Consider the following 12,203-nt stretch of genomic DNA (forward strand, 5'->3'; position numbering starts at 1 on the left):
CCTTTTTCTTGATTTACTTTGTATAAAAACCCATTGATTGTTGCTTGTCGGCTCCTCCGTTTCCATAGGAGAACTTGACGATGGTGTTGACGTCGTCGAGAGACGGCTGAGACGGTCTGCCGACATGTGGTGCTTTCATAGAGACAGATAGAGGAATTCCAGTGGCTTGGGAAAGATTGGGATTTTTCCTATTTTTTTGCATTAAAACCTAGAATTAAACTAGATTTTGAGGGGAGGTTGTATCATTTGATTTACACAACATGCCTACCACTTTGAAGATGAAAAATATTTTTTTATTGTGAAACAAACAAGAAATAAAACTAAAAAACAGAAAACTTGAGCGTGCATAACTATTCACCCCCCCCCCCCCAAAGTCAATACTTGGTAGAGCCACCTTTTGCAGTAATTACAGCTGCAAGTATCTTGGGGTATGTCTCTATAAGCTTGACACATCAAGCCACTGGGATTTTGTACAATCTTCAAGGCAAAACTGCTCCAGCTCCTTCAAGTTGGATGGGTTCCGCTGGTGTACAGCCATCTTTAAGTCATACCACTTATTCTCAATTGAATTGAGGTCTGGGCTTTGACTAGGCCATTTCAATACATTTAGATGTTCCCCTTAAACCACTCGAGTGTTGCTTTAGCGATATGCTTAGGTTCATTGTCCTGCTGGAAGGTGAACCTCCGTCCCAGTCTCAAATCTTTTGAAGACTGAAACAGTCAAGAATTTCCCTGTATTTAGCGCCATCCATCATTCCTTCAATTCTGACCAGTTTCCCAGTTCCTGCCGATAAAAAACATCCCACGGATGGTGTTCTCGGGGTGATGAGAGGTGTTGGGTTTGCGCCAGACATAGCGTGAGTGTATGGCTTAAAGTGGTCCTATGTACACATACTCCAATCTCCGCTGTGGAGCTTTGCAGCTCCTTCAGGGTTATCTTTGGTCTCTTTGCTGCCTCTCTGATTAATGCCCCACCTTGCCTGGTCCGTGAGTTTTGGTGGGCGGCCCTCTCTTGACAGGTTTGTTGTGGTGCCATATTCTTTCAATTTTTTAATAATGGATTTAATGGTGCTCTGTGGGATATTCAAAGTTTCTGATATTTTTTTATAACCCAACCCTGATCTCTACTTCTCCACAACTTTGTCCCTGACCTGTTTGGAAAGCTCCTTGGTCTTCATGGTGCCGCTTGCTTGGTGGTGCCCCTTGCTTAGTGGTGTTGCAGACTCTGGGGCCTTTCAGAACAGGTGAAAATATACAGAGATCATGTGACAGATCATGTGACACTTAGACTGCACACAAGTGGACTTTATTTAACTAATTATGTGACTTCTGAAGGTAATTGGTTGCACCACTTCAACAATTTGGACTATTTTGTGTATGTCCATTACATGAAATCCAAATAAAAATCAATTTAAATTACAGGTTGTAATGCAACAAAATAGGAAAAATGCCAAGGGGGTGAATACTTTTGCAAGGCACTGTAGATAGTCTTTATATCTGTGCCATTATAACACATGTGACAGTGTGGGCTGTGCCATTGAGGCAATGTCCATTTGAAGTAGTCAATTTTCTTCATGAAATGACTCCAAGGTCATCAGGAGGAATCAGCCAATTAGTTGGAAGTCCCACCCAGTTGACATTAAAATGGTGGACGTCTGCAAAGGCACTGCCCATGCTAAAATGGCCTTTTGGCCACTAGAGACCTTTATCACTCGATGGGTGCTTTCAAGACAACTTGGAACTCAGAAAAAAAACAAGGTCAAATCATGACGGTGATCTTCAGGTCGGATATTCTGATGGTGCTTAAGACAACTTTGAGTTGGATGACCGTTCAAAATGAGTTTCTCAGTCTGAGATTGTTTTTTTTTTTGCACAGTTCCCAGTTGTCTTGAACATGGAATCAGCTCAAAAAAGATGCCAGAGCTTCAGACTTGGAATTGAGTTGAAAAACCTCAACCTCAATTGAAAAAAAAAAAAAAAAATCCCAGTTTTCGTGAACGCACTGAAGTCAGAGATTTCCATGTGTTCTGAAAGCGGCATTGACCTATCCCTTGTTTAAAGAGCCATTGAACAAGCAGTTGCTTATGGAGACAAAAAATAAAGTTTCAGTCTTGGAGGTCTGTTTCCTGACCGATTAGGTGTTTGGTTAATGACATGTCTTACATTGTTAACCCAGGAAATCTTAGGATTTCTTGATTTAGAAGCCTATTTCACTTCCTTAAAAATCCCCAAAATGAATCTAAGATCATAAAACCATGTAATGCTTTAATGGAGAGAAATTGACAATTACAGGATATAATTGTGCAACTCAAATTCACAGGAATTTCCTTAAACAACCGTCACTTGCAATTCTCTGATAAAGATACTGATTTAGTCTTCCAATAGGCAACTTCACATTTCACACAAGAGGTTTAGGATCAGTGGCAGCGTCTTGCACACCGTTTTGAGGAGGTAGTCACACAAACTGAGCAGGACTAAACGTCACACGATACCGATTTCTTTATTTTTTGCTGTGTCTTTCAGTACGATTGTATATTGTGCTTGAATTACAAATAGTGCATGATACAGACTAATAAATAAAAATGTCTCATTCACCAACAGAATGAAACCCAGCCTGGGTTTGTGTGAAGAAACAAGCATTTTTTTCATTTGAGTAAAAAGTTGGCATACTTAAATAACCCATTGACAAAATGTATTTCAAAAAATAAAAAAGTAAATTCTGTCTTTAGTAACATCTTTAGACTACATATGCCATTAATTGGTAAGGAAAATTTGACATTTCAATTTTCTACAGTGGCTTCACATAAATGACCTAAATTAATTGATCCAGCAGATAAGGGAACATTGAATTAAAATTCTTTAGCTACACATTTAAACAAAACTCTCAAAATGGTCAAATCACTACATGCGTTAGGTACACAGGCAATGTGCATTCATTCCAGCAGGAAAGAGTCAATGAATTCTCTGAATCAGTTACTTCCTAATACACGACGAAATACATTCTCAATTAAGGAGCAGGCAGAAGTCAAAGCTTGAAGTAGGTAAAGGGTTGCTCTTGATCCAGTGGGTTTGGCCTCCTGACGGCGATCAATGGAAGACGGTCTGCCTCCAGCGCTTGTCGTACAGGAAGGGCCAGAGGCTATCCCTCACTGCCGTCTTAAAGGGGATGGGCTCCACGCCGAGGCCCAGCAGCTCAAGACGGGAACACTCCAGCCGGGCATTCTGAGGTCTCTGAGCCCCCGCACCGGCAGGCTGCTCCGTCATCTGGGGTAGAAGAGGGTCAGAGGCAGTGGGGGAGGGAGGGGGGATAAACAGCAGAGGCAGTGGGGGAGGGAGGGGGGATAAACAGCTTGTAAGGACTGCGTCAGGAAATAATGTTTAGATGGAGAATTATCTTTAAGTGCATTTGTGTGGGAGAAACAGCATGAGATGAGACTGATCAATAAATACATGTTTATTCATGAGTAACAGAAAAAGGAAATGCACACAGGCTATCATACCGGTATCAAATGACTGCTGGGCAGGTTGAAAGCATCTGCAATCACACAGGCCATCTCGTATTTGGTCATTTGTTCCTTTCCAGAGTAATGGAAGATCCCTCGTATTGATGGGTCCTGGAAAGCACAAACACATGCAGAAGATACAATTAATATAATGAAGGGACCAGACCATAGACATTGCCTTAAGGCTGTTCAATCAACCACTCAGTTTGAGCTCACCTGGAGCCTCCGCTCAGCCATCTGTCTGCAGACTCGAGCCACGTCGTTGACGTAGGTGGGGAAGCGCTGCTGACAGTGCTCCACACTGCAGCTCTCTGCCCCCTCCTGAACCTTGTCCCACAGCACCGTCACAGCACTCTCATCCACACGCTCTACCTCCCCGTACAGTATGGGCACTCGCAGCACAGCCGCACCTGCACAGGGGAGGAATTGGAATGACAGATTAACATTTGGGGGGGATCAGGGAGCCAAGGATGCGTGAGAAGTCACACATGACTATAGAGTACACACAAAAAAAAAAAACACAATGACAACCATAATGACACCGATAGTAAAGGAATGAGTAGAGTGTTGACGCACCAGGGCTGTGTCTCAGGACCTCCCTCTCCCCCTCTAGCTTGGACTTGCCATACACATTTAAAGGATTAGGAGCGTCGTTCTCTCCATAGGGAGGGTTCCGACCATCAAACACGTAGTCAGTGCTGATGTAGATGAGGAAGATCCCAGCTTCAGATATCACAACGCAAACAGGAAAATATGTTCAGTGAACTGTAGAAACCATAGGCCTACATGCTTGTTTAGAAACTTCTTAATAGTAATATTATATTTCAAACAACCGATGGCACACTAGCACTGTAGAGTAAGAGCTCATTTACATTTTTGAACATTGTGAATTTGTTTATTTAACATATCGCATTATCAAGAGATGTGTTAAATATTACTGCACAGTTAAGTTATTATATTGAACAAAAATAAAAGCGCAACATGTAAAGTGTTGATCCCATGTTTCATGAGCTGAAATAAAAGATCCCCAGAATTTTCCAGATGCACAAAAAGCTTATTCCTCAAATAATTTTATGCAGAAATGCATTGACATCCCTGTTAGTGAGCGTGTCTCCTTTACCAACGTAATCCAGCCACCTGACAGATGTGGCATATCAAGAAGCTGATTAAACAGTATGATCATTACACAGGGGCACCTTGTTCTGAGGACAATAAAAGGTTATCCTAAAATGTTCCGTTTTGTCACAACAACACCACAGATGTCTCAAGTTTTGAGGGAGGGTGCAAATTGAATGCAGATTGCAGGAATATCCTACAGAGCTGTTGCCAGAGAATTGAATGTTCATTTCGCTACCATAAGCCGCTTCCAATGTCGTTTTAGAGAATTTGGCGGTATGTCCAACCGGCCTCACAACTGCAGACCTTGTGTACCCATGCCAGCCCAGGACCTCCACATTCAGCTTCTTCACCTGCGGGATTGTCTGGGGATTGGGGGATGCTGCTGAGGAGTATTTCTGACTCTAATAAAGCCCTTTAGTGGGGAAAAACTAATTCTGATTGGCTGGGCCTAGCTCCTCAGTGGGCTGGCCTATGATGTCCCAAGCCCACCCATGGCTGTGCCCCTAACCAGTGATGGGAAATCCATAGATTAGGCCCTAATAAAATGTATTTCAATTGACCGATTTCCTTCTATGAACTGAGACTCAGTAAAATCTTTAAAATTGTTGCGTTTATATTTTTGTTCAATATATATCAAAAAGTATACATTCAACACCTGAAATTGTGCATCCTGAATTCTCAGTGTGTATGCTTCTGATAATAAAGCAGACCCACCTGCCTCTTTAGCTAAAGTCCCAGATGCATGAACATTCAGGTTCAGGGCTGCCTCTGTGTGCTGCTCTACCACATCTGGCCTCCTCTCCGCAGCACAGTGCACAATCACATGGGGCTGATGACACAGAATACATTCAACACAAGGTAATACAGTAAGGAATATGTATGTACAATGATATCTAAGCCATTTATCCCCATTTTAGGCTGTTTAGCCTTTCATCTAAATTTCTGATGACAATGATTCCCACAAGGAATACAGTACTTCCAGAATTCTGCAGCCTACACAGAATGACAAAAGACACAGGTTATATTCCAGACTTCGATCCTCACCTGGAAGTCTTGAATGACAGCTCGCACAGCATCCTCGTCCGTTAGGTTGCATCGTAGGAAGCGGGGCTGAGCCCGTCTGTACCCACATCCCAAGGCGTGCCAGGCATTATTCTGGAACTCTTTATAAACCGCACGCCCAAGCAGCCCTGTGGCCCCTGTCACTAGCACACGCCTATAGGGGATGGCCACATTCTCCTAAAGAAGAGACACAGGAAAAATACAACTTAAGTTATACATTGTTTTGTTATGACTCCTGGCAATAAAAACTGATGTAATCCACATATGAACTTGCAGTTATATGAAGCTAAACATTTTGAAATTCATATAATCATTTACAGCTTAATGTTGTAAAACAATCTTTCATTTCCATTTTGACCTATGTACTGATACGTGCTAACAGGGGTGTATTCATTATGCCGATTCTGTTGCAAAACATTTCGTCTGCAACAGAAACTGTTTACACCAAATGCTATCGAGTTCTTAAACGGATGCTGTAGTTCAGTCTCTTAAAAAAAAAACATTTAAAAAAGCATCTGGAACAAGTTGGGAAGGTACCCCGCGGACTTCACTCCACGAATTAATCGATAATTTATAGATGTGCAACTTGTACCAAACACTTCGTAAACTATTCAGATTGGAATGGCAAAGCGTGAATACCACACAATTAAAATGAACTACAACTTCCGTTTAAACCCAACAGCGCTTACGTTAGGTTGAAGAGCGTTTGCAGTGTACGGTTTCTATTGCGAAACGTTTTGCAACAGACTCGGCGTAATGAATACACCCCAGTTCCTGTCACACTACGGTGCCAAAATGGGTGCCCAATGAGCCTAAACCGATTAGACACGATTCGAGACATTACAAGTCTTCGCCTCGATCATTTCTTAATAATTTATTTGAAATCTACTGGCTAACTAAACAACTTCGACCATCACTAGTTAGCAACAGGATTAGCTAGATGAATTCATTGTAATACAGTGATGTAACGTTATTAGCTAACGTAGCAATTCTCTCTCAAAAGTAAAGATGCCCCCGATTCTACTTTTACCTGCACCACCTCCACGTGCCCTGGGGTGAAATATATCTTAAGTTCCTTTTCGTTCATGTCAACAGAAATATCAAAATGTAATATCTACTATGCTCATTCAATAAACGCCAATGTTTATATAATTTCTGTTGCGCATCTTCCCGGATCAGCTGTTTCCGGTCTCGCGAGAGGTTGCGCGGATGTAGAGACACAACAGCGATCCCGTTAGCGAGTCCAACTGGTTACGGTCTCAAAATGTATATTAGTTCTTATGTTGAGGACACACAGTCCAACGAAATGCTTACTTGCAGGGTCCTTCTCGACAATGCAACAACAATAAGAACTATTAAAAAAAACAAAGAAAAACGAACATAAGTAAAATGTCTCAGTAGAATAGAGTTGACATTTTAGCATAACTATAATAAATGAAGGCACAATTTAATAGTAACATTACTTAAACGTGTAAATTATCAGGGAAGTGTTTAAATTGTGCAGTATTAGTAAATCACGTTGGTATAGCTCCTTACAAACATGTATGCTAAACTCAGCAACTGGCCTAATGGATACAACCCCCAACTAGCTGGGGATAGCAAGCTAGCAGGTGCATCCACATACATTCATAGCTCCTGTGGCTAAAATCGTTGAGCAAGCTAAAGTTAGCTAGCAAGCTACCTTTATAGCAGTGGCTAATCTTAGCTAGCTAACGTTAAATCGTCACTACTTACTAAATTATCGATCTTCACGTAAACTCTGTACATTTACCTCGTAATCTCCGTATTCATATCCCGGCATCGTTTCCCACAAACACAACCATACAACTCGATCAAGCACCACCACTAATTTATAGAGGAAAAAAAAGGACAGAGTATTTTTTTTCCGGCAACATCAATTCTTAAAGGGGAAGTTTTGTGGTGTACCCCATAGCGACCAATAGATGGCAGTTCTATCTCACCTATCTAGCAGGTCTAATAAAACATAATCAGTTACATAAATTATTTGAATATGTAAATGTCTTTTTAGCTCATGCAGATATTCCCATAGCCACTTCTAATGAAGCCTAGCTACTAGAAATAATTTAATTCCATTTTTGTCATTAGCTACCTACCTACTTTATAACAAACACCCTTTGTTCTAGCCCCATGGTAAAAGGTAATGTATGATTCTCGGTTACTTTAGCAAGTTGCCTTATTCCCGATGTGATATGGGCTGGGCTACGTGGGCTTTCTGGTTTGCTATATCTTTGAGCATGAGCGTCATATTAAAATATAGTTCAATAAAGGTTCAATAAAAATGAAATATATTTAGGACAGTCAACCCAGTGGTGAGAGGACTGGGCGTGTCCTGTGGTTTCGTCTATAAGGAATACAGCTTTTGTCAAAATTGACTTTTCATACCAGTTTTAGGAGAATTTACACAGTAGGTTATGAGAATTAAAGTAGCAGATTATGAGAATTAGGTTAAGGTCAGAAAAAAGGGTTAGGATTAGCTAGAATGCAAAAACATTTACTTTTGACGTCAAGTTAACAAAAGCTGTATCCCATCTAGACATGACAGTGTCCTGTCACACATTCCTGAGAGTGACATCCTGACACATTTGAGTCTGCACGTGCACATTTGGAATGGTCACTTCAAAGACCAAATCCGTTTCTGTTGCAATAACAGCAATATTTGTGGTCAAGGTTAGGGTGGAGAAACGTGTGAAAGGTGACAGATAAAATAACAGGTGTTCCTTCCCATGTCCCCCAAATATCAATCGCCCCTTCCTCCTGTATGGTGTAGCTCACACTTCTGGCTTTTACACAGCACGTCATTAAAACAAAATATTCAATAGAAACCTGATTGCAGATATCATATCAGGTCAAGAAATACTAAATAATATCGTACAGAAATAAATAGATTGACCACCTCCGAAAAATAGAAACAATCAAAAACACATTTATAAACTATGTAATTGAAGGGTAGTGAAAAGGGTCAAGATAGATAGGAACTTAGGAACAGATGACCAATTCATTGGCCAAAAGATGAATAGTAGTTGTGAAGGGACATTGCGTTGTTTCAATGTTGTCAGTGACTTAAAACATGGTCTGAAGTTGCTTGAGAGTTTAAGTAAATTTCACATCAGCCATGTGCATTGCAGAATTAGAATTACATTTCAGAGGAAAATAACTCATGGGGATAAGCAATGCCCTGAAGTTTTGGTATTTTGGTGCACTCTGCATGCCTCATTTCTTAGAACTGGACAAGAGTGAGTTTGTTAGTATGGCAGCAATCCCACTCACTCACCCTCATGCCTCCTCCTGTAATGAATAGGCCAACACTACCTCCTCCCTGTGGTAGGTCAAGGGGAAGAGTGAGTGACAGGATTTTACAACAATCCAGAGGCTGTACCCCTCATGGTCAGCAGAAACCCAGTGAACCTACCAGTACATGTTGGATGTTGTTTCTTAGAGTGTAATGCTGAGTTCAAAACAACTGGTAACTCTGGAATCTCCGACTTCAGTGCATTCAAGTACACTGGGATCTCCCAGAGCTCCCGGTTGTCTTGAATGCACCATAATAAATGGGTTAAATATATTATAGGAAATTAATTATGAGTGTTGTGTGTACTTCAAGTATTAGTAGGATACTTAAACAGCTAGGAACATAAGCATTTCGCTACACCCGCGATAACATGCTAAATATGTGTACACGACCAATCTAATTTGTTTTGAACACTTATTCACAGTTCAACGAAAAATCCAAGTCCTACATCTTTGGAACCTGGTGAAGCTGGAATTCTCAGAATCTATAATACACACCATCCATCATATTAACCATTATTGCAGGAGTATGCATATGAAACCATGAGTAATGAATTGGGTCACTACTACTCTGTACATCTATAGAGTGTTATACCATAATATACTAAAGCCCTCAAACTCAACTCTGGACCTCAAAGCGTTTTTTCATTGTTCCCCTATAATCATGGCCTGATTTAGACCTGGGACACCAGGTGAGTCCAATTAATTAGAACAGAAAACCAGCGCGCTCCAGACCTCGTAAGGTAACAGTTGAATACCCTGTACATACAGTGTTTTTTCGGAAGGTATTCAGATCCTTTGACTTTTTCTCATTTTGTTACGTTACAGCCTTATTCTAAAATGTATTAAATTGTTTCTTCCCACATCAATCTACACACAATATCCCATAATGACAAAGTGAAAACAGTTTTAAATTATTGTTATTATTATTATTTTTTTTTTACGAAAGTATTACTGTTACGTTCCCCAGTTTCTGTGTTGTAGTTTGTGTATTTGAGTGTGTTTCAGGAGATGGCTTCCTGAAATCCCCCAGCATCTGATTGGTCGACTCCACATTTAATTGGAGAGCTGACTCCGCCCCCTCGTCAGGACACAGCTGTCTCCAATTTCCAATGCCGTCTGAAGCTATAAAAGCCAGTGTTCTGTTGTTCAGAGAAGAGATTGATTGTGATATAGATTATTGCTGAGGGGTATAGCATGTTGATGGCTGAGGGGTATAGCATGTTGATGGCTGAGGGGTATAGCATGTTGATGGCTGAGGGGTATAGCATGTTGGTCGTTGGTATGTACTATGTTGTTGTTAGCAGCTTTGGTATGTTCTGTGTTTGTTGCTTTGTCAGAGCTTTAATGGCCTGAGTTAGTTTTCTCAGTTTTGTTGTGAAGTGGATTGTTTAATATTCTGTTTCATTTTGTTCCCAGAGGGAAGGAGGAGGCACCTAGGGAGTGCTTAGGCAAAAGGCCCGCGGGCAAACATATAGCCGTTGTATATTCACTGTCTAGATAAGACCTGGGCGGACCACCCCCTGTATTTTGGTTAGGGCACCAGGTGGTGCTAAGTTAGATAAGTAGTGGGTAGGCAGGTTAGATGGGAGAGAGTAGGTTAGATAAGTAGTGGGTAGGTAGGTTAGATAAGTAGTGGGTAGGTAGGTTAGATAAGTAGTGGGTAGGCAGGTTAGATAGGAGAGGGTAGGTTAGATAAGTAGTGGGTAGGTAGGTTAGATAATTAGTGGGTAGGCAGGTCAGATAAGTAGTGGGTAGGCAGGTCAGATAGGAGAGGGTAGGTTAGATAAGTAGTGGGTAGGTAGGTTAGATAAGTAGTGGGTAGGCAGGACAGATAGGAGAGGGTAGGTTAGATAAGTAGTGGGTAGGCAGGTCAGATAGGAGAGGGTAGGTTAGATAAGTAGTGGGTAGGCAGGTCAGATAGGAGAGGGTAGGTTAGATAAGTAGTGGGTAGGCAGGTCAGATAGGAGAGGGTAGGTTAGATAAGTAGTGGGTAGGCAGGTCAGATAGGAGAGGGTAGGTTAGATAAGTAGTGGGTAGGCAGGTCAGATAGGAGAGGGTAGGTTCGATAAGTAGTGGGTAGGCAGCTCAGATAAGTAGTGGGTAGGCAGGTCAGATAGGAGAGGGTAGGTTGGATAAGTAGTGGGTAGGTAGGTTAGATAAGTTGTGGGTAGGCAGGTCAGATAGGAGAGGGTAGGTCAGATAAGTAGTGGGTAGGCAGGTCAGATAGGAGAGGGTAGGTTAGATAAGTAGTGGGTAGGCAGGTCAGATAGGAGAGGGTAGGTTAGATAAGTAGTGGGTAGGCAGGTCAGATAGGAGAGGGTAGGTTGGATAAGTAGTGGGTAGGCAGGTCAGATAGGAGAGGGTAGGTTCGATAAGTAGTGGGTAGGCAGCTCAGATAAGTAGTGGGTAGGCAGGTCAGATAGGAGAGGGTAGGTTGGATAAGTAGTGGGTAGGTAGGTCAGATAGGAGAGGGTAGGCAGGTCAGATAGGAGAGGGTAGGCAGGTCAGATAGGAGAGGGTAGGCAGGTCAGATAGGAGAGGGTAGGTTGGATAAGTAGTGGGTAGGTAGGTTAGATAAGTAGTGGATAGGCAGGTCAGATAGGAGAGGGTAGGTTAGATAAGTAGTGGGTAGGTAGGTCAGATAGGAGAGGGTAGGTTAGATAAGTAGTGGGTAGGCAGGTCAGATAGGAGAGGGTAGGTTAGATAAGTAGTGGGTAGGTAGGTTAGATAAGTAGTGGGTAGGTAAGGTAGTTAGATAAGTAGTGGGTAGGCAGGTTAGATAGGAGAGGGTAGGTTAGATAAGTAGTGGGTAGGTAGGTTAGATAAGTAGTGGGTAGGCAGGTCAGATAGGAGAGGGTAGGTTAGGTAAGTAGTGGGTAGGCAGGTTAGATAGGAGAGGGTAGGTTAGATAAGTAGTGGGTAGGTAGGTTAGATAAGTAGTGGGTAGGCAGGTCAGATAGGAGAGGGTAGGTTAGATAAGTAGTGGGTAGGTAGGTTAGATAAGTAGTGGGTAGGCAGGTCAGATAGTAGAGGGTAGGTTAGATAAGTAGTGGGTAGGCAGGTAAGATAGGAGAGGGTAGGTTAGGTAAGTAGTGGGTAGGTAAGGTAGTTAGATAAGTAGTGGGTAGGCAGGTTAGATAGGAGAGGGTAGGTTAGATAAGTAGTGGGTAGGCAGGTTAGATAGGAGAGGGTAGGTTAGGTAAGTAG

At 41.9% G+C, this 12,203-nt stretch overlaps 1 protein-coding gene across 4 annotated transcripts; it reads right to left on the bottom strand.

Annotated features, from left to right (window-relative positions):
• Positions 1–2,248: 2,248 nt before the first annotated feature.
• On the bottom strand, positions 2,249–7,601 carry LOC139417977 (methionine adenosyltransferase 2 non-catalytic beta subunit methionine). 4 transcript variants are annotated; one of them, XM_071167014.1, is made up of 7 exons: positions 7,456–7,601; positions 5,667–5,861; positions 5,337–5,451; positions 4,080–4,226; positions 3,720–3,913; positions 3,501–3,614; positions 2,249–3,264 (listed from the first exon to the last, which is right to left on the bottom strand). In XM_071167014.1, the coding sequence occupies exons 1-7, from the start codon at positions 7,483–7,485 to the stop codon at positions 3,088–3,090; spliced, it is 972 nt and encodes a 323-aa protein (XP_071023115.1). In that variant the 5' UTR covers positions 7,486–7,601; the 3' UTR covers positions 2,249–3,087. The 4 variants fall into 4 exon arrangements, with proteins under 4 accessions (XP_071023115.1, XP_071023114.1, XP_071023118.1 ...); XM_071167013.1 differs by lacking the exon at positions 7,456–7,601 and adding an exon at positions 6,715–6,890; XM_071167017.1 differs by lacking the exon at positions 4,080–4,226 and having other exon boundaries at positions 7,456–7,588.
• Positions 7,602–12,203: the final 4,602 nt, after the last annotated feature.

The sequence above is a fragment of the Oncorhynchus clarkii genome, chromosome 10 (assembly GCF_045791955.1).
Source record: "Oncorhynchus clarkii lewisi isolate Uvic-CL-2024 chromosome 10, UVic_Ocla_1.0, whole genome shotgun sequence".
Lineage (NCBI taxonomy): Eukaryota > Metazoa > Chordata > Actinopteri > Salmoniformes > Salmonidae > Oncorhynchus > Oncorhynchus clarkii.

Coding starts and splice junctions, on each gene's coding strand:
- LOC139417977 (XM_071167013.1), bottom strand. CDS start 6,771: ATGAACGAAAAGGAACTTAAGATATATTTCACCCCAGGGCACGTGGAG. Junction 5,452..5,666: donor CTGTCATTCAAGACTTCCAG/GTGAGGATCGAA, acceptor CTGTGTCATCAG/CCCCATGTGATTGTGCACTG. Junction 4,227..5,336: donor GACTTTAGCTAAAGAGGCAG/GTGGGTCTGCTT, acceptor TGATATCTGAAG/CTGGGATCTTCCTCATCTAC.